General features: G+C 38.5%; 4 protein-coding genes and 1 long non-coding RNA gene across 8 annotated transcripts in view; 3 read left to right on the plus strand and 2 right to left on the minus strand.

Moving 5' to 3' along the window:
* cbfa2t2 (CBFA2/RUNX1 partner transcriptional co-repressor 2) overlaps window positions 1-5,007 on the plus strand; it is a 29,726-nt gene extending 24,719 nt beyond the window's left edge. For both annotated transcript variants that reach the window (XM_077725758.1, XM_077725759.1), the window contains exons 8-11: window positions 99-282; window positions 2,701-2,769; window positions 2,848-3,038; window positions 3,885-5,007. In XM_077725758.1, the coding sequence (XP_077581884.1) occupies window positions 99-282; window positions 2,701-2,769; window positions 2,848-3,038; window positions 3,885-4,214 (774 nt within the window). In that variant the 3' untranslated portion in view covers window positions 4,215-5,007. The remainder of the gene's footprint in view (window positions 1-98; window positions 283-2,700; window positions 2,770-2,847; window positions 3,039-3,884) is intronic.
* A 1,084-nt stretch (window positions 5,008-6,091) lies between these two features.
* Window positions 6,092-10,796, plus strand: LOC144202770 (cell division cycle-associated protein 7-like). 2 transcript variants are annotated; one of them, XM_077725764.1, is made up of 7 exons: window positions 6,092-6,214; window positions 6,326-6,415; window positions 6,860-6,994; window positions 7,254-7,397; window positions 7,857-8,006; window positions 8,549-8,685; window positions 10,570-10,796. In XM_077725764.1, the coding sequence occupies exons 1-7, from the start codon at window positions 6,134-6,136 to the stop codon at window positions 10,580-10,582; spliced, it is 750 nt and encodes a 249-aa protein (XP_077581890.1). In that variant the 5' UTR covers window positions 6,092-6,133; the 3' UTR covers window positions 10,583-10,796. The 2 variants fall into 2 exon arrangements, with proteins under 2 accessions (XP_077581890.1, XP_077581889.1); XM_077725763.1 differs by lacking the exon at window positions 10,570-10,796 and adding an exon at window positions 9,258-9,360.
* On the minus strand, window positions 10,131-16,730 carry sp1 (sp1 transcription factor). 2 transcript variants are annotated; one of them, XM_077725757.1, is made up of 6 exons: window positions 16,612-16,730; window positions 16,010-16,077; window positions 13,705-15,052; window positions 12,682-12,823; window positions 12,400-12,590; window positions 10,131-11,657 (listed from the first exon to the last, which is right to left on the minus strand). In XM_077725757.1, the coding sequence occupies exons 1-6, from the start codon at window positions 16,616-16,618 to the stop codon at window positions 11,362-11,364; spliced, it is 2,052 nt and encodes a 683-aa protein (XP_077581883.1). In that variant the 5' UTR covers window positions 16,619-16,730; the 3' UTR covers window positions 10,131-11,361. The 2 variants fall into 2 exon arrangements, with proteins under 2 accessions (XP_077581883.1, XP_077581882.1); XM_077725756.1 differs by having other exon boundaries at window positions 12,400-12,593.
* Window positions 16,731-18,816: 2,086 nt separating this feature from the next.
* tarbp2 (TAR (HIV) RNA binding protein 2) lies at window positions 18,817-22,015 on the minus strand. The gene is made up of 7 exons (XM_077725762.1): window positions 21,795-22,015; window positions 21,083-21,397; window positions 20,945-21,014; window positions 20,754-20,871; window positions 20,537-20,664; window positions 19,782-19,977; window positions 18,817-19,708 (listed from the first exon to the last, which is right to left on the minus strand). The coding sequence occupies exons 1-7, from the start codon at window positions 21,845-21,847 to the stop codon at window positions 19,551-19,553; spliced, it is 1,038 nt and encodes a 345-aa protein (XP_077581888.1). The 5' UTR covers window positions 21,848-22,015; the 3' UTR covers window positions 18,817-19,550.
* LOC144202771 (uncharacterized) lies at window positions 19,534-20,957 on the plus strand. Its single transcript, XR_013327558.1, has 3 exons — window positions 19,534-19,739; window positions 19,825-20,028; window positions 20,783-20,957. It is a non-coding gene; the product is annotated as an uncharacterized LOC144202771 (long non-coding RNA).
* Window positions 22,016-22,293: the final 278 nt, after the last annotated feature.

Consider the following 22,293-nt stretch of genomic DNA (forward strand, 5'->3'; position numbering starts at 1 on the left):
AATACACAAATATACTGTATATTCTCACATATACACCATATTTGTAAATACAAAGAATGTGGCAGGCTAGATTTAATATGTGACAATGTCATATCCAGGTGCTGAACTCTATCGTGGACATGGTGGAAAAGACGCGGCGATCCGTGAGCGTCCTACGGCGGTGCCAAGAGTCTGACCGCGAGGAGCTCAACTACTGGAGGCGGCGCTCTAGCGAGCAGGAAGACGCTCGCAAGGGGTCGGCGCCCTTCTCCAAAACGCACAGTCCGCACTCTGCAGAGTCAGGTGAGGATTAGGTCGAATGTTTTCAATAAATATACATAGACATACATACACATAGACATACATTCACGTAGACATACATACACATAGACATGCATTCACATAGACATACATACACATAGACATACATACACATAGACATACATACACATAGACATACATTCACGTAGACATACATACACATAGACATGCATTCACATAGACATACATACACATAGACATACATACACATAGACATACATACACATAGACATACATACACATAGACATACATACACATAGACATACATACACATAGACATACATACACATAGACATACATACACATAGACATACATACACATAGACATACATACACATAGACATACATACACATAGACATACATACACATACGTACACATAGACACAAAATACACATACATACACATAGGCATACATACACATACATACACATAGACACAAAATACACAGACATACATACACATAGACATACATAGACACATATATACACATTGACATACATACACATAAACATACATACACAGACATACATATATATATATTTATATATATATAGATACATACACATAGACATACATACACATAGACATACATACACGTAGACATACATACACAGACATACATATATATATATATAGATACATTCACATAGACATACATACATATACACATATTTAAACATATGGTTGGTCTTAAATTAGTTCATTATTATTATTTTATACTTATAAATTAGTACAAATGTGTGATTATTCATTTGAAAAGGGGAAACACAGGAAATATTCCCTATCTTTATTTCAATTTGATCATAAAACAGACAGTCGATATCCATCGTGTACTTTCTCGGGCCCCACAAAATGAGGCAACGGGCCAAATTTGGCCCGCGAGCCGCCACTTTGTCACCAGTAATTTAGAACATCATTTCGGGCTTATTTGGGTGAAGTTCCTCGTCGGTGTGCGAGCTGAGGAATTGGGGTACTTCAGAAAAAAAATGGTTGTCGACTGTTTGTGTTTGTTTAGGATCACTAGAATACACACATTGTCACCAATGGGGAATGTTCAGACATGTTAAGATTCCTCAAAAAAGCCCTAAAATAGGTCAAGAAAGATGAAAATTCTGTACAAGACGGACACCGCCCTCTAGTGGAGGAAAGAAGACTTCCACATCAGCTGCCAGGCCAGCTTTGCGTTTCGATGTTGCGTTGGCCCCTGCTGGGCCGTAGTGGCAGGTGCCAGGACCGGCCCGAGCCATATCGGCCACAGAAGGGCCGTCCCGCGAGTTGGGGGAGACAAAGCCGGCCAACACTCGCGCCAGCGCCATCTGTGCCCCCGCGCAGCCGGGAAGCCCGCCCGGTCGGGCGCCGGAATTTGAAGAAGGACCTTGTCGTATTGGGAAAAAATATCGCAGTGTTTTACGACGTATAGGATGACAAACTCTGGAAGAAAGGTAATTTGCATGCAAGGGGAGATTTATTTGTAGGGATGGAATGTTGACACAGCTTGGGAGGCCATTTTTTTTCTTGCATTGCTCTCAGAGGCTGTCAGATTTCACATTAGACGATGATAAATGACGATTTTGTTGCGTATCCGAAGCAGATATGATGTTGTTTTTAAAGATAGAGATGCTCTGGGGAAACTTTTTCCAAGCAGGTTAGGTTAGGTTAGGTTAGAAGTTTATTTCATCCTGTTTTTGGGAAATTTCTTGGTTGCAGTAGCAAGACAGACACAGAAGACATTGTAGATCTAGTTAAAAAATATTAGGCTATTTTTAATTTTACAGAAGAAATAAAAAGATTTGTGGGTTAAACAATGGAAATGTTGAAGCCATGTTGTATATTGGAGAGATTATATATGGTTGTATTAGTTGTTGATTAGTTAAATTGAATATTTCATTGTTGTTGGTTAGTTCAATTGAGTATTTCATTGTTGATGATTAGCTCAATTGAGTATTTCATTGTTGATGATTAGCTCAATTGAGTATTTCATTAGTGTTGATTAGTTCAATTGAATATTTCATTGTAGTTGATTAGTTCAATTGAATTTTTCATTGTTGTTGATTTGTTCAATTGAATTTTTCATTGTTGTTGATTAGTTCCATTGAATATTTAATTGTTGTTGATTAGCTACATTGAATATTTCATTGTTGTTGATTAGTTCAATTGAATATTTCATTATTGTGGATCGATTTAGCTGTTTTTCTTTTCTCTATTTTGAACTAAATGACCATATTATCTTACGTTATGGCGTCTTTTTATGCGCATATAGGCCAGTCATTATTTTTTTTGCCTGACAAATGTGGCTTATATGCGAGTAAATACATTAGTAGACTAAATTCTACAAGGTTCATTATTGTATATCAGCAGGTTTTATTGGAATACTTATGAGGCTTGATTTGTCCACAGATTCCCAACGCGACTTTGCCCCGCGACCCGGCTCGGCATACGTTACTGACGAGATCTGGAGAAAAGCAGGTAAACGTCTAATTCCCGAGCGTCAGACACTCTCGTGCATGTCAACCAACCTAACAATGTCTCTCTTTCTGCCTGCAGAGGAGGCGGTCAATGAGGTTAAGAGACAAGCCATGGACGAGGTCCAGAAAGCGGTCGCCGAAGCCGAGCAGAAGGCTTTCGAGATGATTGCGACCGAGCGAGCCAAGATGGAAAAGACGCTAGTCGACGCCAAGAGGAAGGCTCAGGAGGATGCCATCTTGGTTATCAACGAGCAAGAGGATTCCAGCGAGGTGAGGCTCTTCTCGCGTTTCACTGCACGGAAATCACAACCTTTGCAGGTGCTCGGACGTTTGGTCGCCGGTCAAATGGTGACAGAGAGTTTACTGTTAGAACCAGCTCTCAAAATTATATTCATGAGAGAGTTTAATATCTAAGAGAGAGAGTATAATATGTAAGTACTGTTTAATATCTAAGTACTGTTTCTTATCTAAGTACGGCTTAATATCTAAGTACTGCTTAATATCTAAGTACTGCTTAATATCTAAGTACTGCTTAATATCTAAGTACTGCTTAATATCTAAGTACTGCCTAATATCTAAGTACTGCCTAATATCTAAGTACTGTTTGATATCCAAGTACTGTTTGATATCCAAGTACTGTTTGATATCCAAGTACTGTTTAATATTTAAGTACTGTTTAATATTTAAGTACTGTTTAATATCTAAGTACTGTTTAATATCTAAGTACTGTTTAATATTTAAGTACTGTTTGATATCCAAGTACTGTTTGATATCCAAGTACTGTTTGATATCCAAGTACTGTTTGATATCCAAGTACTGTTTGATATCCAAGTACTGTTTAATATCTAAATATCTACTGTTGAAAACAGTAGATATTTAGATATTAAACTCTCAAGAATATAATTTTAAGAGCTGGTTTCAACTGTACTTAGATATTAAACTCACTCTCTTAGATATTAAACTCTCTCTCATGAATATAATTTTGAGAGTTGGTTTCAACAGTAAACTATGTCACCATTTGACTGGCGACCAAAAGACCGGCGACCAAACATCCGGCAACCAAACATCCGGCCACGCCTTTTGCATCACGCCATCCTTTCTCATCTTTCCTCGCAGTGTTGTTGGAACTGCGGCCGCAAAGCCAGCGAAACGTGCAGCGGCTGCAACGCGGCACGCTATTGCGGCTCCTTCTGCCAGCACAAGGACTGGGAGCGCCACCACCTCATCTGCAGCCCCGGACTTCAGACCCAGCCCAAACCCGTTTCCGCCATTTCCGCCGCCAGGGTGGCGGCCACAGTCGCTTCCGCCGTGGGGTCCCCGGCGGGACCCGTCACCCCCGATATCGCCACTTCGGCGGCCAGTCCCGGCGGGGATAAAATCCCGGCGGCGTCTCGTTCGTCAACCCCGTCCACGCCGGCGTCGGCGCCCGAGACTAACGGACATTAATTATAAAAAAAGGAACTTTTTTTGGGCGTCGGGTGTTTCATCATCAACAGATTATGCGGGTGTTGTGTTCATAGTCAACCCATAAAACTCCATCTGACGAAAGCAGGGTGAAATTTCCTTAAAAACGAGAGATTAAAAAAACAATGTACACTTTTTTTGTGTACAACTTTAAAACCGTGAGGAGGAAATAAAGACCAGTAGGCGGGTTATGTGTAATAAAAACCAGCCATAAAGCAGATTTACTAGTGTAGAATTTATCCAAAAAAAAGATGGCAGATTGTGTGAATGTGTCAAACATTTTTTTGTTTTTTTTTTCATACCCAAAGCAATATAATATCAAAAAGTTTCTGTGTCACCAAAGTTACTTTTAAACAAGGAGCTCAGGAAAACTGATTTTTTTTGGCCAAAATGGTACATAAACTGTGTAAAATAATTGGAGTTTGCGTTATTTTGTCAACACTGCTATGTATCGTTTTGGTGGAAAATATATTTAATATAATAATTGTGTTTTCTGGGGTAATTTTGGCAGTTGAGCAGTTTTTTTTGGAGTAAATTGGCAAAATCTCAGGAGATGAATTAATCCAACTTCAATTTAAACGTTTTACAAAGTACTATTACTACACACACACATAATCATGACTCGTTTATTGTAAGAAAGAATTTGTACAAATATTTCCATTATTTTGTTGTTTATTTGCCCTGTTTGTTCTTGAACTATTTGGTACAAGTCACATGACAAATGTTATCTTGACGTACAGTACAAAATAAATAAATAGTTACTAAAGATGCTTAATTGGGGGGGTGTTTGTCTCATTGGTATACGTGAAATCCAATTAATCTTATTTTTATGACTGTCCAATGTTGTTTTATGATATAAATTTGTCAAAAACTATCCTAGCATTATTGATAACTGAATATCTCACTTGGGTTGTTTTCAAAATGTCATTTAAATAAACAAAATAGACACAAAAAAAACAACAACAAAAATAACTGTCCACTCCAGAAGAGGTACTTGTAGTTGTGTAGTCTCACCACTAGGGGGTAGTAACCTACCGCTAGGATTCTACAGTTGTACTAGTAAAAATATAAAAACAGTATTATTATTACAAATTCCGAATTCAACACGACTTAAATTTATTATTACTATAATATAACCACATTTTTTACCCTTCGTCATTAAATACAATCGTCATTAAATCATCTAATCATCTTAATTGGCTGGCAGCTTGACCTCCTACTACACTTCCTACTCAGTCGAGACGATAAGGACAACACGAAAAACGCCATTCCAAACGCCATTTGGTTGTTTTCTTCTAGAATTAACCTTTTAAAAAGCAACTTTTGAGCATGTTGCCACTGACAAAGGAGCTGGCTGAAGTTTTCGCCGAAGATTCTGACAATGAAACAACATTTTACGGCTTTTATGACGACGAACTGAGCGACGTCGATGAGAAGGTACGCTATTTTAAACACTTGTTTTTATGGTACTAATTGTGTATCTAATGTCATCATTATTTAAAAAAAAACATGTCGTCATAGCTATTTGATAATAGAAATTTGCTATTGCTATATATTGTTGAATAACGGTAGTATGTGGGGAACAAATTGGTACCTGTTGATACATTTTAAATGATACCCAATTTTCCGTCCTACTACGTAATCCTACACATTATGTTGTTGTTTTTTTCCACAATATTCTGCTATATTTGTTGTATTTTGGTTTTGTCAGTACAGAAAACCACATGTTGTATTTCCTAGCAGCAATTTTGAAGATTACATTGACATGTTTTACCAATTTAAATGATAATGTGAAGCACTATTGCCAATTCAAATATAATCACATGTTGTTGTTGTTGTTGTTGTTTATTGATATCTCTATTCAGAATTGCAAATTGGAATCTCAAGATGGAGACTCCCCAATGACCTCCGAGCTTGATGATGATGATTCTGACTCATTCATGGTGAAGAGAGAGCAGAACATTAAAGCTAACAAAGCCATGGTAAACCTGAGCAAGATCTTCCTTCACACAAAATCAGGCCCTTTGTGGCTGTTTTCCAGACTGAAAAAAACACAAAAATGGTCATGAAAGTAAAATACTGTGTTCCAATAGTTGGCTCAACTGATGGCAGACCTGCAAAAGATGCCAGGAGTCGGTCTTCTTATTAAACGAGAAGCTAAGCAGCCCAGACGAAAAATCCCTGTGAGTAGATATTATTATATGCACCATTGCATTTCATACCAGTGTATGAACAAAATAATTTTTACTATCTATTTGTTAGGTTCATCAATAATTATACTTTAATATAATTTTAAAACAAAACAAGGAGACATCTGATTAATTATGGACTGATGATACTTGCAAGAAAAGTTCATTCCTCGTTACAAATTAATTTCTGGCGAGTGGCAATTTCTCCTGCCCATTTAAGGCCTCAAATCAAAATAATTACAAGGTTATTGTTCAGGCCCACGTAAAATCATGTTGATGTTAAAGCGTACAAAGTACATTCCAGTGTTGTATAATGAGGCCTAAAATATGGCTTTATAGATTGGAAATTTTCACAGGTTGTGTCGATCCTGTCCTGGAATTAAACCCTGATTGATTATACCTTAATATAACTGGCTGTGTGTACAATTGCACTTCTAGCGTCAACCCTGTGAGCCCAGGAGGAACCCACAACGGGCATCCCGCCCACAGACCCGCTCCATGGGTAGATGCGAGCCCCTTGGAGGCTCTCAGGAAGTCGAGCTGGAGTTCAGCCTGGAAGAAGAGCTTCTTCAGGTAAATCTTTCTCATTATTTTTAATATTAATCAATGTTCCTTCTAATCTTTCATGTAAAACATGCTTTAAAACATGAAAAACATAAGAGTGGACAGTACTACTGCCACTGGCTGCCGCGTAAACAGCGCCATCATGGGGATAGGAGTAAAAAAAAAAGTTTGGATTTTGTTTACTGCGCGCCATATGATTGCTGCTGCGCAGAGAAGACGAGAGTAGTGCGCAATTGCTTCCAGCACTTCATCACGTTATTCGTTTTAGGTGCGTCGAGCCCCCCTGCGGCGAAGCCCCCGACACTCGAATCAGAGCAAACCTCACACGATTCGCCCGGTGGAGGACATCACGGAGATCGAGCTCCAATCGGTGGCCGATGGCATGACCGAGAAAGTCTACAACAGCGTCACCGTAGGTTAAAACCTACGTTTTGGTATAGTGGAATTAAAACAAAATAGTTCAGTAAATTGTGGTTATTGTAAGGCAAATTTATATCTAATAAAGACGCCTGTTAAAATTTCTGCAGGGTTTTATTCTTTACTTTTTATAGTGTATAGAGGGAGTTGAAAAAATCTTGCTCAGCAGAAATACTTTTTAAAATCATCATATTTCATATTCTCTTTTCTTATAAGGTAAGGTGACATAGTATCATATTTTATTAAGTAGGAAAGTAATTAATTTACTTATTCACAGATGTTTGAAATTTCAAATTTGGAACAAAAAAGGTGAGTTATTATTATAAATATCGATATCGACTAATAATATTTAAAAATCATATTGATATTTTCATATTTCACAGCTCTAATTTAAACTTTATATTTGACTCAGGTAGTTTAGTGTGTTAATATAGTTGTGTTGGGTTATTTTTAGGGCTCAACGTGTCACCAGTGTCGCCAGAAGACGGTGGACACAAAGACGTGCTGTCGCAATGAGGCCTGCAGGGGCATCCAAGGGCAGTTTTGCGGACCTTGTTTGACCAAACGATACGGGGAAGATGTCAAAAAGGCACTGCTGGATCCGGTTAGACCACCCATAAAACACCAAAATCATCACATTATCACCTAATCCTACATCATCCATTTTTGTATAATATTTACTTGTGTATTGTCAATGTAATGTCAGATATTTTTTAACTAAATTTACTTGGGTTAATTCATATTTTGGTGATGGCATATTAAATGGTAACTGCTAATATCGTGTATATATATATATATATAAATATATATATGCATATTTTATTTCAGATGAGTAGATAGTGAAAATCATGCTACAAAAAATGTTTCATTTTGTCAATAGTAATTATTGAAGCAATTGATATTTTAGCTCTGAAACCTGAAATTTGAATTTTTGCAACTTTAGTACCGTTTTGCTAAAAATTTTCCTCTGAAAATGTGCCAATTAGAATTTTTTTTTGCCAAATCCTTAAATATTGGATTGAATTTTTAGTCTTATTTCATTGTCCCACCATACAAACACATCACCTGATAAGTTTCCAGTTTGATCTGTAACTTATTTGTTATTTTATGTGTGTAAAAGTCACATTTTTGTGCTTTTACACTCAGAATTGGCAGTGCCCACCCTGCCGAGGCATTTGCAACTGCAGCTTCTGCCGGCAACGAGAAGGACGCCGCCCCACCGGCATCTTATTCCCCCTTGCGCAGTACCACGGCTTCACGGATGTCCACTCCTACCTGAGCAGGTATTTTTCCAAAAACAACACACTGCACATGTATCAAAGTGGCGGCCCGGGGGCCAAATCTGGCCCGCCGCATTATTTTGTGTGGCCCGAGAAAGTAAATCATGAGTACTGACTTTCTGTTTTAGAATCAAATTAAAATGTATATATAAATATATAAGTGTAGATGTATATTAAATATACAAGTATAGATTTATGTTAAATTTCCAGATTTTCCTCCTTTTAAATTAATAATTGTCATTTTTTAATCAGTTTTTGCTGTTTTTAGTTCAAAAATCCTTTTGTAAGATCTAAAAATATATTTTAAAAAAAAATCTAAAATAACATTTGTTTTAGATATATAAAAAAACTGAATATTCAGGGATTTTAATCCAGTTCTTTTAATCCATTTCTTAAAAAAAATCTAAATATTATATCTAAAAGGGTTTGTATTCATTCATATACTCTCGTATGACATATTTACTTTGTTTATTGGCTTAAAAATACATGGACACAATATTTTGGGATTTGCTAATATTTTTCGCTAATATTTCAACTAATGAGCCTAAAATGTGTAAAACATTTCGTTTTTTCAGTCTCTGCAACAAACTCAAGAGCGATGATGACGAAGTAGAGATGTGACATACAAATGCCTATTTTTAATTTTTTTTAACAAATAAAGATTTTTTTTAAGACCCAGTTGTTTTTCAGTTGGAAACATTTTTATTTTAAAAAAAAGCAAGACAATAGTTTAGGTTTTAATCCAGCTGTTTGCTTTTGCAGTATTATACAATATAAAATCCCTTATAAAACAGGCATGGGATAGGAAAAGGTAAAGGGCACTTGTCCATAAAGATTACAACAACAAAAAAATGAATTAAATGCCTGACAGACACAAATAAGGAAGACATTTTCACCTTAGTGACAAGCGTCCTTTTAAAATTGACCTTTTTTTTACTAAAAATGAGACTCATGGTGTCATATTGCTCACTTTGTCCAGTTACAATCCACCAAAAAAATAGCTTGCCACGCCTCCATTTTTTTTGCAAACCTTTGGTATGAATGTGTGGCTTTATATGAAATTATTTCACAAATATAAGTAACTCCACAAGGCAAAGTATTAGCTAGTACCGTGGGGTAGATGTCGCGTCCATATCAGGACAACATTGTTGTATAAATCATTCAAATGATCAAAATACACCAAAAAAATTCATTAAGATTTTACATGATAAGTGAAGGACTAATTAGGCATCCTCTCACAATCTACTGGGCTTGGCTAAAATTGTGGGATTGTATTTTTTTTCATAGCAAATATATATTTATATATACACAAGCACATAAATTTATTGTTTTTTTTTGTTGTTTTTGCAATGAAACCATGTGTCATATCATTTTAGATTGGATGTGCACCTAAAAATGTTAAATAGTTATGATTATAGTAGGTTTTTTTTGCACAAATGTTTCCAAAATGTCACGGTTATGAGTCAGGATAATGAGGAAATTCCAGTTTTTCCAAAAGATAAAATTATAGAGTAATTTTAGTATGAAATATGGATTGGTTTTTGTCTTTGTTAGCATTTGATAGCACATTGCTATGTAATAAAAGCATGTTTTTCATAGTAATAACTTTGAAATTGTTGTCAACTTTAGTTTTTGCAAAAAATGGCAGATTTTCTATTATCAGGAATTTGTAAACATCATACAAATAGTACTAAGAGAATGTTTGGGTACTCTTGAGAAGTTTTAGGTCAGCGACTTCATTTTGATATATCCCAAAAAAAAAACATAAAAATTGGACAGAGTAATATTCCTCTGAAGTGAAATTGGGTTCATAAAAAACAAAAAAAAGCACAAACAATTTTTATCACAGACCACCACCTAATAATGATATACTACTTTTTACGACAGATGGTGTCCCTGAACATGATTCAACAATTGAGCAAATGAGGAAAAGCTGTACGGGATCAAGATGTCAAAGAATCCTTTTCAGAAGACAAACTTGAGGTATGGAAAAAGCACATTTGGTCAAGGCATTTTTTTCCAATTTGAAACATTCTACTACAAACTGCTGAACCAAAAATTGTACTTTTTGTTGATAAGGACTCTTATGCATTGATTCATCATGCTGTGTGCATAAATTTCAATTAATATCAATTTTTATGAAGATGTGCAGCAATCAGTAAGCATGTTTAAAAGCTGTTGTTTTGGCAAACTATATTCTATACGATATTTATTGTTATTGGGATTCTTAAAATTCTGCATCTATTTATTTTTTTGACACTTTTTCCACATTAATCTGTAAAACAGTTGACTCCTGAAATACTTTTCAATTTTTTTTAATATATCATAATGAAGTTGCTGATCGAAAACACCATGATTTACTCCTGAAAATAAAAAATAGAAAGGGGTTTACATTAATATACTGTGTATGTATATCTATATATATACAAACACAGAAAAACACTTTAAATAATTTCTATACTGCTAAACAGCAAATGGCTTATATCATATATTTAGTTTGTTGGACATAATTACTGCTGTATAACAGCTTAAAAATGACAGTCCCATAATGGAGATGATTGTAGTGATGTGGGCATGACGATTTGCGTAAACTAATTGGCAATCCAACATTTAAATTGAAATTTCTTAATCCTCTTTGATCAATGTCTGCTGTCTCTGTATTTGACGTGCCAAATTTCCTTAGTAATTGCCGTTCATATGATTCAGGTCCACCTGCACCATGTTGATACCGCTACTAGCTAGCCGAGCTAAGCTCTCCGGCGACAGGGTCTCCATGGTAACGATGTTGTGCTGGTCACCCGCCGACATGACCTCACCGTCTGGGGAGTGGGTGGCCGGGGGGGTGTCGGAAGCGGCGGCTCCGCTATTGGTGGCGACGGTCCCCTTCTTGTTGAAGTGAGTTTTGATGTGTTTGGAGAGATGGTCGCTCCGCATGAAGCGCTTGGGACAGTCCGGACAAGCAAATCTTTTCTCACCTTGAGGGGGAAAAATTAAAGACTGAACTTAGCAATTATTATTTTAAAATAACTTTTGTTACCATAGCAGAGCCAGGAACATTATCAGGGACCCATACCACCCTGGTCACAATCTGTTCCAGCTGCTATAGGTCCCACAAAGTACTATGAAGACCCGAATAATAGTAGGTACTGGAATAATAGTAGGGAGTGGAAAATTCCAAATGAATTAATAATAGTAGGCACCGGAATAATAGTACTACTACTACTAATATTCATTAATTTTGGAATTTTCCACTGCCTACTATTATTCCAGTGCCTACTATTATTCGGGTCTTCATAGTATGGACACATAGGTTTAAGGACAGTTTTTCCCCACATCTATCAGGACTCTAAACTTTCGGTAGCACAACACAGTCCCTTCTGTGTAATAACTTCGGGTGAGGTAATATAAATTATATATTTTGGGTGGTGATCTGCCTCCTAGTGGCTGACTGAAGGTAAGTGAGGAGACAGTGATAGGTAAGTGATTTGCTCGGGGGTCCGAAATTATCACTTATTTGGGTCTTTTGCTGGGAAAATGCACCTTATGGAGAAGCACTACTAATTTTGTCATATGCAGTTTCTAGGTATGATGACAATTAGGCTTTTGTCGAGTCAATGATGATGACAAAGCCTATGTCTGATTATTATTAAAACATATTTTTTGTCTTTTTTTTTTTTTAAATGGCATGTGTAGGGCTGTTTATCCAAAATGTCTCACCTGTGTGGGTCCTCTTATGGCGCTGGAGCTCATCTGAGCGCGTAAAGCGTTTCCCGCAGAAAGCCCAACTGCAGGCGAAGGGTCGCTCGCCCGTGTGCCAACGCAAGTGGGCCCTTAGGTGCGAGGTCTTGCCATAGATTTTACCACAACCGGTCATGTGGCAAATGTGCTGCTTCTTTTTGGTTGGGTCTCTGCTTTTTTTTTTTTTAGGGACAGGACACATACAATTAAAAAAAAGTCATTTTTGCTTAGAGTTTGGCTATCGACATAACTAAGACGTACCGGCTTTCCCCATCTTTGCAGAAAGGGCAAGTGCAAGCTTCTCTGCGGTTACGGCGCCCCTGTGACGGCGGGCTGATGTCGTCATCGTCCATAGCTGTGGTGTCGTCCAAGCTGTCTGCGCCCGTCTGTAACGATTGGTCTCCTGTTGTGTTGGTGCAAATGAAAAAACACAGTTTTACACTTATGTAAGTACCTACTTTTGTTTCCTTGGACAATTAAAATGAAAATATGGGGTCTAAAAAGTTAACTTGGATTCAAAACTTATTTTACAAGTTAGTTACTATAATTTGTCTCATGCCAAATCTAGAAAAGTAACTTATATTTTTACTTTAGAAACATTAACAAACTACCAAACCAACTATCTAAGGAAGACAGACGTAAAAATTTGCTTTTATATACTTATTGCAGAATATCAACATTTACTGCTAACCGTTTAGTCACATTTAAATATTTTTTAATGGTTTTCGATTTTTTAAAGTTCTTTAATCTTGTCTTGGTATTTAAGTGCTATTCACAGCCTGTGGTTTTCCCAGTCTTGTCTGTCTGTAAATCCTGATCTTGTCTCAGGTATTGCGGCCTCTGGCACAACAGTAATACTTTTTGAGATAGTGAACGCAATCAGCAACTTCTCCACGTGACAGTACGATTCCTGTGAAATGTACGACTATTTTCAAAAGGGTGTTTCTCTCAATAGCATAGAAACAGTGGCTCAATTGATATGAGATTAATCTTTAGAAACCTAATGGGGGGTACTGTTTGCAACACAGTAAAAGGTACTACACCCCCCCCCCCCCCCCCCTTGGTATCCTCCGCAGACATGCTCGAGCCTAGTGACGCCGTCGGAGCAGTCTAACTGGTTGCGCCGGTGACGTCACGATCACACGCGCAATCAAACATTGCACGTGAAAAGCTCAAATAGAAATACTGAGCTATTTGCATTGGGGAAGAGAAAACATGCCTTTTTTGGATCGCCCAATGGTGTACACTACTATACATTGTATGGAGATGATCCATGTGATTTACCTGCTGAGCTAGTGAGGGTAATGGGGACACTTTGGAGCTGGTGCATCTGTAGACCCGAGCCTCCAAGTGTGTTGAGATTAATGGTCTGGAGCCCAGGGATTTGAACGGCGTTAACCGGTACCCCACCGGTGGCGGGGGATCCCTGAGTCTGTGCCATTGGGGCCAATGTGATTTGTGCCCCGGCCGGGCTCTGGATCTGTAAGGTCTGCCAGCTAACTTGGCCATTGGGCCCGACAGTGCGCAATAGGATGGGACTCGTGTTGGGCATAATTTGGAGATTCTGAAGACCTTCCTGGCTAATAGTCGGGGTGGCGAATACTTGACCGCCAGCTGCCGTGATGGTACCGGCTTGAATTGTTTGGAGAGGCGTTGCCCCTTGTAGGACTTGCTGGGGTTGGATGAGGATTTGCTGTTGTTGTTGTTGTTGTTGGTCTCTATTGTCTGGTTGTATGGGGACACCCAAAGAAGCGCCACTTTGTTGGTACGTCGCAGCTAAGGTGCCGTTATTGCTTTGCGTCATGCCGTATGACGATGTAGGCGTGGTGATGGTAGCTGTGCTAGTCATGTAGCCGGCGCTGGAAGACACCGGCTGCTGTTGTGCGAGCTGACCGCCTCCATCGCCGTCTGTCGTTGGCGCGCTCGTTCCGCCGCTGATGGGCAACAACGTGATGTTTCCGTTGAGCGAAACGGGCATATTTGCTAGAAACTGTGGCTGGTTTTGCAACACTCCATTGCCCAGGGTAATATTCTGAAGAGGTATGGGACCCTGAATGAGGCCGGGCATGGCGATGATGTTCCCAGCTCCGGCTCCTCTGTTGGCGGCGGTTATAATTTGTTGGCCGTTGGCCGAGGACACGATTTGGAACTGTTGTCCGGCGGTTGCGGCTGAATCTTGTTGGCTGTGCGCAAATTGGAGTGGTTGGCCGTCCACTGTCTGGAACTGTGGAATGACCTGATATTGGATGTTAGGCATTACGCTAGGGATGGCGGCCAGGACCTGCGGGCTCTGCAGTGTAGGCGCCTGAGCGACGACATATTGCTGCTGCTGAGTGGTCACGGGTACCGAGGACGTTGGGGACAACAACCCTCTACCCTTGACGGCTTCACTAATGGTTTGCACGCCTATAGAGTCGCTGCTGACTGTCGTGCCAGCAGAAGACCCCTGTGCGCTGATAGGGATAACCTGCCAGCCATTGGCGTTGGAAGTGAAGACACCTTGTGTCATATCTAACTGGTGTTGTTGTTGTTGTTGTTGTTGTTGCTCGGAGGGAGAGTCATTCTCTCCCGGGGTGTCGATGCGACTGCAGGTGGCCGCTAGCATGGCTAGTGGAGATGGCTGCTGAGAGTCCTAAACGTAAGGGGAAATACAAAAAAAAATGATGTAATGTTTAGAACATACAGTGGTTAATGAGTAGGTATTCTAATAGCTTTATATTTCGACAATGACTGGAACTAACAGGCTAGAATACACCAGATGGACATAGAGTATTTACTCGCATATAAGCCGCACCCCTAAAATTGTTTTTAAAAATCATCACATTTTACAATTTCTCGAGTATAAGCCACCCCCTGATAAGAAAATACAGTATTTCTGTGTTTTAACAATTGAGATTAAATAATTTTCCATCTAAAAGTTTGAATACATGTTTAGCAGTGTTTATGGAACGTTTTAATTATTAGCACTTTGACACAAAATACCAATTCCATTTTCCTTTATTGAGATAAAAATCACCATTTATTCAACATTAATTCCATATCCCAAGACAAAAATACATATTTACATTTGAATAGTTATATCCTAGGATTGAAAGTATTTAGATTTTGTTACGTTAAAATAAGTTAAACGTCAAATTTCATTCACAATTTAAAATATGATGCATTTTGAATTGATTGGCCTCCATAGACTGCCCCAGACGTCCAATCCATTTTGAATATTTTGGCTCCAAGAGGAGAACCGCATTTTTCCCCCATTTCCCCCTATCTCGACAACGGCGGGCCCGGCCTCCCCTCCCCCCAATCCCACCCACTACAAATGCGGCCCTATAAACTTCCACGGCTCCGGTGGCCACCCCCCCTCCGATGCCAGCCAAATGGGCCGAACAAGAGGCACCGCGAGCTCGGGGGTTTGCCGGCGACACCCCGCCCGTTTGTGGGCGAACTTTACCTGCCCACGTCCCACCCAATGACATGTGCTCCGCGCGGAGGGAAACAACACACGTCGAAAGACGGGCTCGGTGACAGTAAAAATGGACAAGTAGAAAGACAACCATATTTAAAAAAGAGTGTTATTATACAGTTGACCTACTTGTGAGCTGCGTTTTTGACCAAAGCCTCCGCCGCTTTCCACCGCGGCCATTTCGCCTTGCTGCTGATCTGCGGAAGAAGACTTTTTTTGTAAAGATGACTTTAAAGACTTTTCGCCCCGCCGTTTGAATAACAAGAAAGCGAGTAGGACGTTACACCGATCCGCCTTTTAATCAACTTAAAGCACATCGCTAAAACATAACGTGACATTTTAATCAGACGTGAAATGAAGCCAAATGACATGCCACAAGTGCGATTGAGGTGCTAACCAGCTAGCGTATTAGCATTGCTAACATGATTTAACTACCCAAACGAGAGCATTACTCGCAGATCTTTACGGATAGACTACTTCTGCTTTAAAGTTAGCAATACCCTTTCAACGTAGTTAAAGAAAATTCTTAGTTTGATCCGAGATAGTGGGAAGTCGATTAGTTCTGTTAAACAGAAGACATAAGAGTCGCAAAAAAGCAAAACGAAATACTTTTTTTTTTTTTTTTAGGTAACATGAAACTTTGAAATCCACGTACTAAGAACACGGTGTCTACAAGTCGGATCGGTGGTTCAGCCACGAGGAAATTTATGATTTTAAAAAAGTTGACTTACTGCTCATAATTTTCAAGACGGGAGGAGTTTATCTTCTTTTTCGAGTTGACAACTTTTCACAACTACACACAAACTTGTCTTCCCCTCCCTATGAAGGAGACGGGAAAGGGTGCGCTTAATATGCCTTACAGGGACGTCTAGGTTGCCTCTATTCAGAGTAAACGCGCACAAATATCATTTTTTATGCCGAGAAGTAATCAAACTAAATTAGTTGATTCGTTTATTTTTATTCTTATGTTTTTGTTTGTACCCCCTAACAACTTTTTACATTTGTTGTACTTAATTATAAATATAGATATAAAACATCCATTCCATTTTTGCTTAACCTTGTTTTAGTATTAGTTGGGCTTATGAATAAAAATATACATTTAAATGGCAAGTCATCAATAAATACTAAATCTATTTTAAATACTAATTGTTTCTTATGAAAAGTATACATGTATAAATACACAGTGTAAAACAGTATTTGTCAAATGATTTAAAAGAGAAATAGTTATTTCCCCAATAACATGTTGAAATTTGTGTTTTCCCATTGTATTTAACTCATTCACTATTATGGAAATTATGGAATCAGTGATGTCAGTGAATTATGTTCATTGCATTTGTCGTTTGACATAAAACAAGCGCACTGCCATTTTGAAAGGCTGGCTTTTGCACCAATAGGAGTGGTTAAATCGGGTCGTTTCCGCCAACAACCTCAATTAGACTAATCCTATTGGCTGTCATCAAGATGAGGGCGGGTTTACTCAAACTAGGTTACACGTCTTGAGTATGATAGACGTGGGTTTTCTTGTTTTTCGTTGTGTTAAAGGCGCCATTTTAATTGGTCCCATTGAATACATGTACCTTCCCCATTCGCGCTCACTTGGTCCTCTTTCCTCTTTTCCACGGCCTAAAGTTCGTTCGGCACATGGAAACGGGGATTCGGGCGGGTGTGGACTTGGGAAGGCGGGCTGGTTATTTTCAGTCTTGCCTCCGTGGCCGCTAGCCACTCCCTTGGTGGCGCCCCGTGGGCTGGGAAAGAGCGCGGAGGCGGGCGGGGGGCGGCCATGGCCGAACGGGGAGGACAGGCCGAAGCCGCCCCGGGGGCAGGGTGGGATGAGAGAACGGCCCGCGTATGGGAGGGTCTTTCGAGGGGGGCTTGTCAGTGTAGTCGCACATGTGTCCACAATAACAAAAGTGGAAGAGGCAAGAGTAATTCGCCCCCAAAAAATAATAATAACATCGCGATATTTTTTTTAGTATTGCGATATTTTTTATAGTGTTGCAACATGGCGATTGTGCAATCATCAAAGAGACTTGGGTTATAAAAGACTACTTTAAAGCTATATAACACATGATTAAGGTATTATGTAGTAGTTAGTGCTTCAAATTCATATGATTTCACTTTATTCATTTTTTGGGAAATTTTGTGAATTGTGTATTAGATTGTAGATTCTGCTAATAATGATGTGCATGATTGTATACATAAAGTTTGGCTATTCAATTTTATATTTACTAATAGGAATGAAGCATGTGATGTTGGCTAAGATGGCAGATAGCATTAAAATATTTAATTTGATTGTTAAAATCATGGTATTCTTGAAAGGTGTCATACAAAAGTTCATTTTAAAGTTAAATTAATGTGTAGTTTCAATCTGCTATACTGCTTCCATTACATCATTAGTATTTGTGCATCAGCTAATTGCTAAATTTGGTCTGTGGATTCCGTGCATATTGATACATGTCACTTTTTTTGTTAATTTTTGCAGGATGTGCACTAGTTTGGAGTTAATTCAGTTTTGCCCACCAAACCTCAAACAACAAGCAAGGTAATGCACCGTTTTTTTTCTCTCTATTCAAACATTTGAGCAGTTATTTGACCACTTTTAAAATTGTTACATCAATCCAGTGCATAGGTTGATTCTCAAATAAATATTAAAAAAATAATAATTTGAATCTTATTTTTTTGCATTTTTGTACAAATATTCAAACTTATAAATTTAACAAACAATAATTCTTTAAATAAACTATGTTTAAAAAATGTTATTATTAAAAACATGAAGTATTTGTAACATTTTCCCCCACAAAATATCAACAGTGCCGTAAATATAAAGAAAATAAATTGTTTTATTTTGTGAATTGAATACAGTTTTTAGACACAATAAAAAAAATTATTAATTAAAAATAAGTCTCATCATAAACAAGAAAACAATTTAATGCAATTTAATTCTCCAAAATGTCAAATATATACAAAGTAGTGACAAAATAGTTAAATGTGATATTTAATTCATAAAGCAAGTGCAACAACATGTAAAATTCTGGCATAGTCAAAACACACAAAAAAGTTTTACAAATATCACACTGAGGTATTTTTTATTTTAACACTGCTTGTTTATGATTAAGTGGATGATATTATTATTAATACACCACATGTTCTAAATTGTCATTTATCAAGGATTATCTTTGATATTTAGGCTATAATTCGGCTTCTAATGAGTGTCAAAACAAAGGCTTATCTTTTTCTGTTTTTTTTACATAGTTTACGGGGAAAATGATGTCATCATAAGTGGACGCCAGTCCCTTGTAGTCCAAAATTTAACATTGTAGTTTTTGAGAACCAAAAATGTCATGCTATGTATTAAAACTGGAAAAAAGGTAGTATTTCCCTTTTCTATTTAAATCCCATTTTTTTTTAAAAAGGGTAGTCTTAAAGTATTTGTTTATCAATGTATTTTGTATGCACTTTTTTTTTTTACTTCACTGAAAAGTTCTTTGATGCATTTGAGGAATTGGAATGAAATATTTCCTTATTTTAAGGGAATGTGAAGTAAGAAAATTGTGAAATTTCAGTCTTTCAGCAATTCCACATGATTGGCTGTTTCTTTTTCAGTTCATTGTCGTGTAAAACTTCGAGGTATTTTGATATTTCTTTGTTTTTTTTTTGTCATCCAGGACTGTCACTTTGCCCCAGCCATGATTTTGAGGTACTGCAATGCATTGTGGGCCGCGTTGGCACGAGCATCTTCGACATTCATGGCGAAACCGTGGCATACGGTGATTGGCTGCGTGGACAACTCCACCAGACACTGGCACTTTCCACTGAGGCTCCGTTCCTCTGAAACCAAAAGATGGAAAATCCCATCAATGTAATGGAAAAAAAAATGGCGCTTACTTTTAAAGAGGACTACCTAAATCTAGGTAGCTAATTTCAAATGACTGCTCCATCGACAGGTCGACGAGCAGTGAGCAGAAGTCGGAATCCGCGGGCATTTCCAGGGGCTGAGCACGGAGCTGAAGGATCTTCTCGCCGGCTGAGTTCCTCAGAGTGTCCCACGTGCAGCTGTAGCCTTTACTCTTGCTTGACTCGGACCTGCTTCCAGTGTGCTGTGGGGTGGAATACATCATTACACCAGAGGAAAATCTAACCGCTAAAAAGTGAGTTGTTTAAGCTTTGTTGGAAGATAGGACAGTAATCACTTGTATATTGTGGTTAATGTTGACTAGACATGGCAGCAATAATTGCTATTTTTTTGTTAGAGTTCTAGTGGTTTTTGTTTGAGTTGCAGGGTGGATTTTTACATTTTTATGAACAAAAAAATATATATATAAATATAAGTTTTAAAAAATTAATAGCGGGAAAAAATCGCTAAGTAGTGAATTAGCGGTAATTGAGGGATTACTGTTTTTTTTTTTTTTTTTACTGGCCGCAGTAATGGATATTTTTTTCCGTTAAGAGTCCTAGTGGTTTTTGCTTATGAGTTTCAGCATGGATTTTCACATTTTTATGAACTAAAAAACAACATAAAACAAGTTTACAAAAATAATAATAATAGCGGAAAAAATTGTAGTGAATTAGTGATAATTGAGGGATTACTGTAGTTTTTTCATTATTTTTTTTACTTGTATCAAAGAAAACCATGAACCATAAACAAAAATCCTTCACCATACTAAACGTGTCATCTTCGACATCAGCGTCAATGGTGGTCTTCAGGTCCACCGGAACGTCGTGTATCCTCGCCAGCATTTTGGCGGCCGCATTTCTCTTAGCCAGTTTTTTCGACGTACCACTTCCTATAGCAGAATACAACATTTTCTTATCATCATCCAATCTTTGCACACCTTAAAATCCACATGATGTATTGCATTTTACTTTTAAGTACCTATTTCCATAAATTTCTCCACTTTGCAGGTCATGGTGAATTCCTTTCGATGTGCAGGCCCCGACTCTTGCGTTACCGTGTACTCTGGAAGACGCCATCCCTTCTGCACTACTAATTCCTAGCAAGTAAGCATCATAATGTTTAAAATGGTCATTTTACATGAATATTCTCAATTCAGAGAAGGAATAAACCTGAAGAGCTCCAACAGGGTTGCATTCTGATTGCTGTGAAATGCTTAAATTCTTCATCTCACATGGGGAACTGCAAAAAAGACGCAAAATATTACAATTTTACCTTCGTTTTGGGTTGAAACATGCAATATGTCTGACCTGTCTTCGTCCTCAGGCGCCTCAACACTTGGTAAGGCGTCTCCTTCAACGCTGAGAGCTAAGGATTCCGCCAGGGTGCCCTTGAGCATCTTCAAGGCCGCTTCGGCCGCTTTGTGCTTGGCCGCTTTTTTGCTGGGGCCTTCCCCCTTACAGCTGATTTCTCCCACGGAAACGCGGAATGTGAAGTTAGGCTGGTGAGCCTGTCCCTCGGCCTTCAGTAGGTCGTAGACGGGGGTCTTTCCTAGCCGCGTTCCATACTCTTGCAGCAGACTAATTGGCGTCTTTCCGGGATTCACTGCCAGCATTTGCTCAATACTAGGTAGAAAATCAAGAGTAGTATGTGATACAGATTAGAAGAAAGTATTGATATACAGGTTTTAAATGTATTAGTTGATACAGATCTTGAGTTTAGAACCAATAATGTTCATTCCACATAGGGAGAAGATTTAATGATGCAAAAGTAGTCATTTTATGAGAAGAAAGCCCCAATTTTAGAAGTTAGGAACATGCTAGGAATGTGGTTTTGTCTCATTCTGCCCTGCGATTGGCTGGATACCAATTTACTGTGTCACTGGGATAGACTCCAGCACCCCCGGGACCTTAGTGAGGATAAAGCAGTTCAGAAAATTAGATGAGATGAGGCAATTCTATTGCTAAAATAGCAATGTCCTGCCCTCATGCTAAGATAGCCTAGCTCAAATGCAGTTATCACCTGGAGCACCCGGAGTTCGTATTCCAGCTGTCCGAGGCTGTCTCGTCGTTCATTCCCTATTTCAGACGGACAGCCTGTAGGATTCGGATGGCAAGCCCCCCACCAAGTACTTCCTTTCATTAGATGGGTTTTTCCTTGAAACATGTAAACACGTAAGCTATCTTCTTTTCCCTGAGCGGCAGTGTTGTGATGCCGCATGAATATGACGTTGGAGCGTCTGTGCCGTTGCAGAGTTTTGATTGGTCAGTTGATTTTGTTTGTTATTGTGATTGGTCAGTCCTTTTTCTGCTTGATACTCAACGATGGACAACTGCCGGTGAGTCAGAAGCACGTTTTTATTAAAAATGTTAATATAACTGTCTCCAACTACCTTAAAACATGCTAATTAATGTTTTGAAAATGAAAAAGTTTAAATCTGGCCGTTATTTACTGTCGATATAGTGCTAGATTGATAGATATAGTTTGATTTGTTTGTCATGGTACACAGGTGCACATGTAC

This window comes from Stigmatopora nigra, chromosome 10 (assembly GCF_051989575.1).
Source record: "Stigmatopora nigra isolate UIUO_SnigA chromosome 10, RoL_Snig_1.1, whole genome shotgun sequence".
NCBI lineage: Eukaryota > Metazoa > Chordata > Actinopteri > Syngnathiformes > Syngnathidae > Stigmatopora > Stigmatopora nigra.

Excerpts from the sequence above, each read along its gene's own strand:
- sp1 (XM_077725756.1), bottom strand. Across the intron at positions 15,053-16,009 it reads GTCAAAAACGCAGCTCACAA|GACTCTCAGCAGCCATCTCC; the intron begins GTAGGTCAACTG and ends CCTTACGTTTAG. Across the intron at positions 12,824-13,704 it reads TACCCTCACTAGCTCAGCAG|GAGACCAATCGTTACAGACG; the intron begins GTAAATCACATG and ends CCAACACAACAG.
- tarbp2 (XM_077725762.1), bottom strand. The coding sequence starts at position 21,847 with ATGAACGACGAGACAGCCTCGGACAGCTGGAATACGAACTCCGGGTGC. Across the intron at positions 20,872-20,944 it reads ACCCTGTTGGAGCTCTTCAG|GAATTAGTAGTGCAGAAGGG; the intron begins GTTTATTCCTTC and ends CTTACTTGCTAG. Across the intron at positions 19,709-19,781 it reads AATTAGCTACCTAGATTTAG|AGGAACGGAGCCTCAGTGGA; the intron begins GTAGTCCTCTTT and ends TTTTGGTTTCAG.
- LOC144202770 (XM_077725763.1), top strand. The coding sequence starts at position 6,134 with ATGACCTCCGAGCTTGATGATGATGATTCTGACTCATTCATGGTGAAG. Across the intron at positions 6,995-7,253 it reads TGGAAGAAGAGCTTCTTCAG|GTGCGTCGAGCCCCCCTGCG; the intron begins GTAAATCTTTCT and ends TATTCGTTTTAG. Across the intron at positions 7,398-7,856 it reads AAGTCTACAACAGCGTCACC|GGCTCAACGTGTCACCAGTG; the intron begins GTAGGTTAAAAC and ends GGTTATTTTTAG.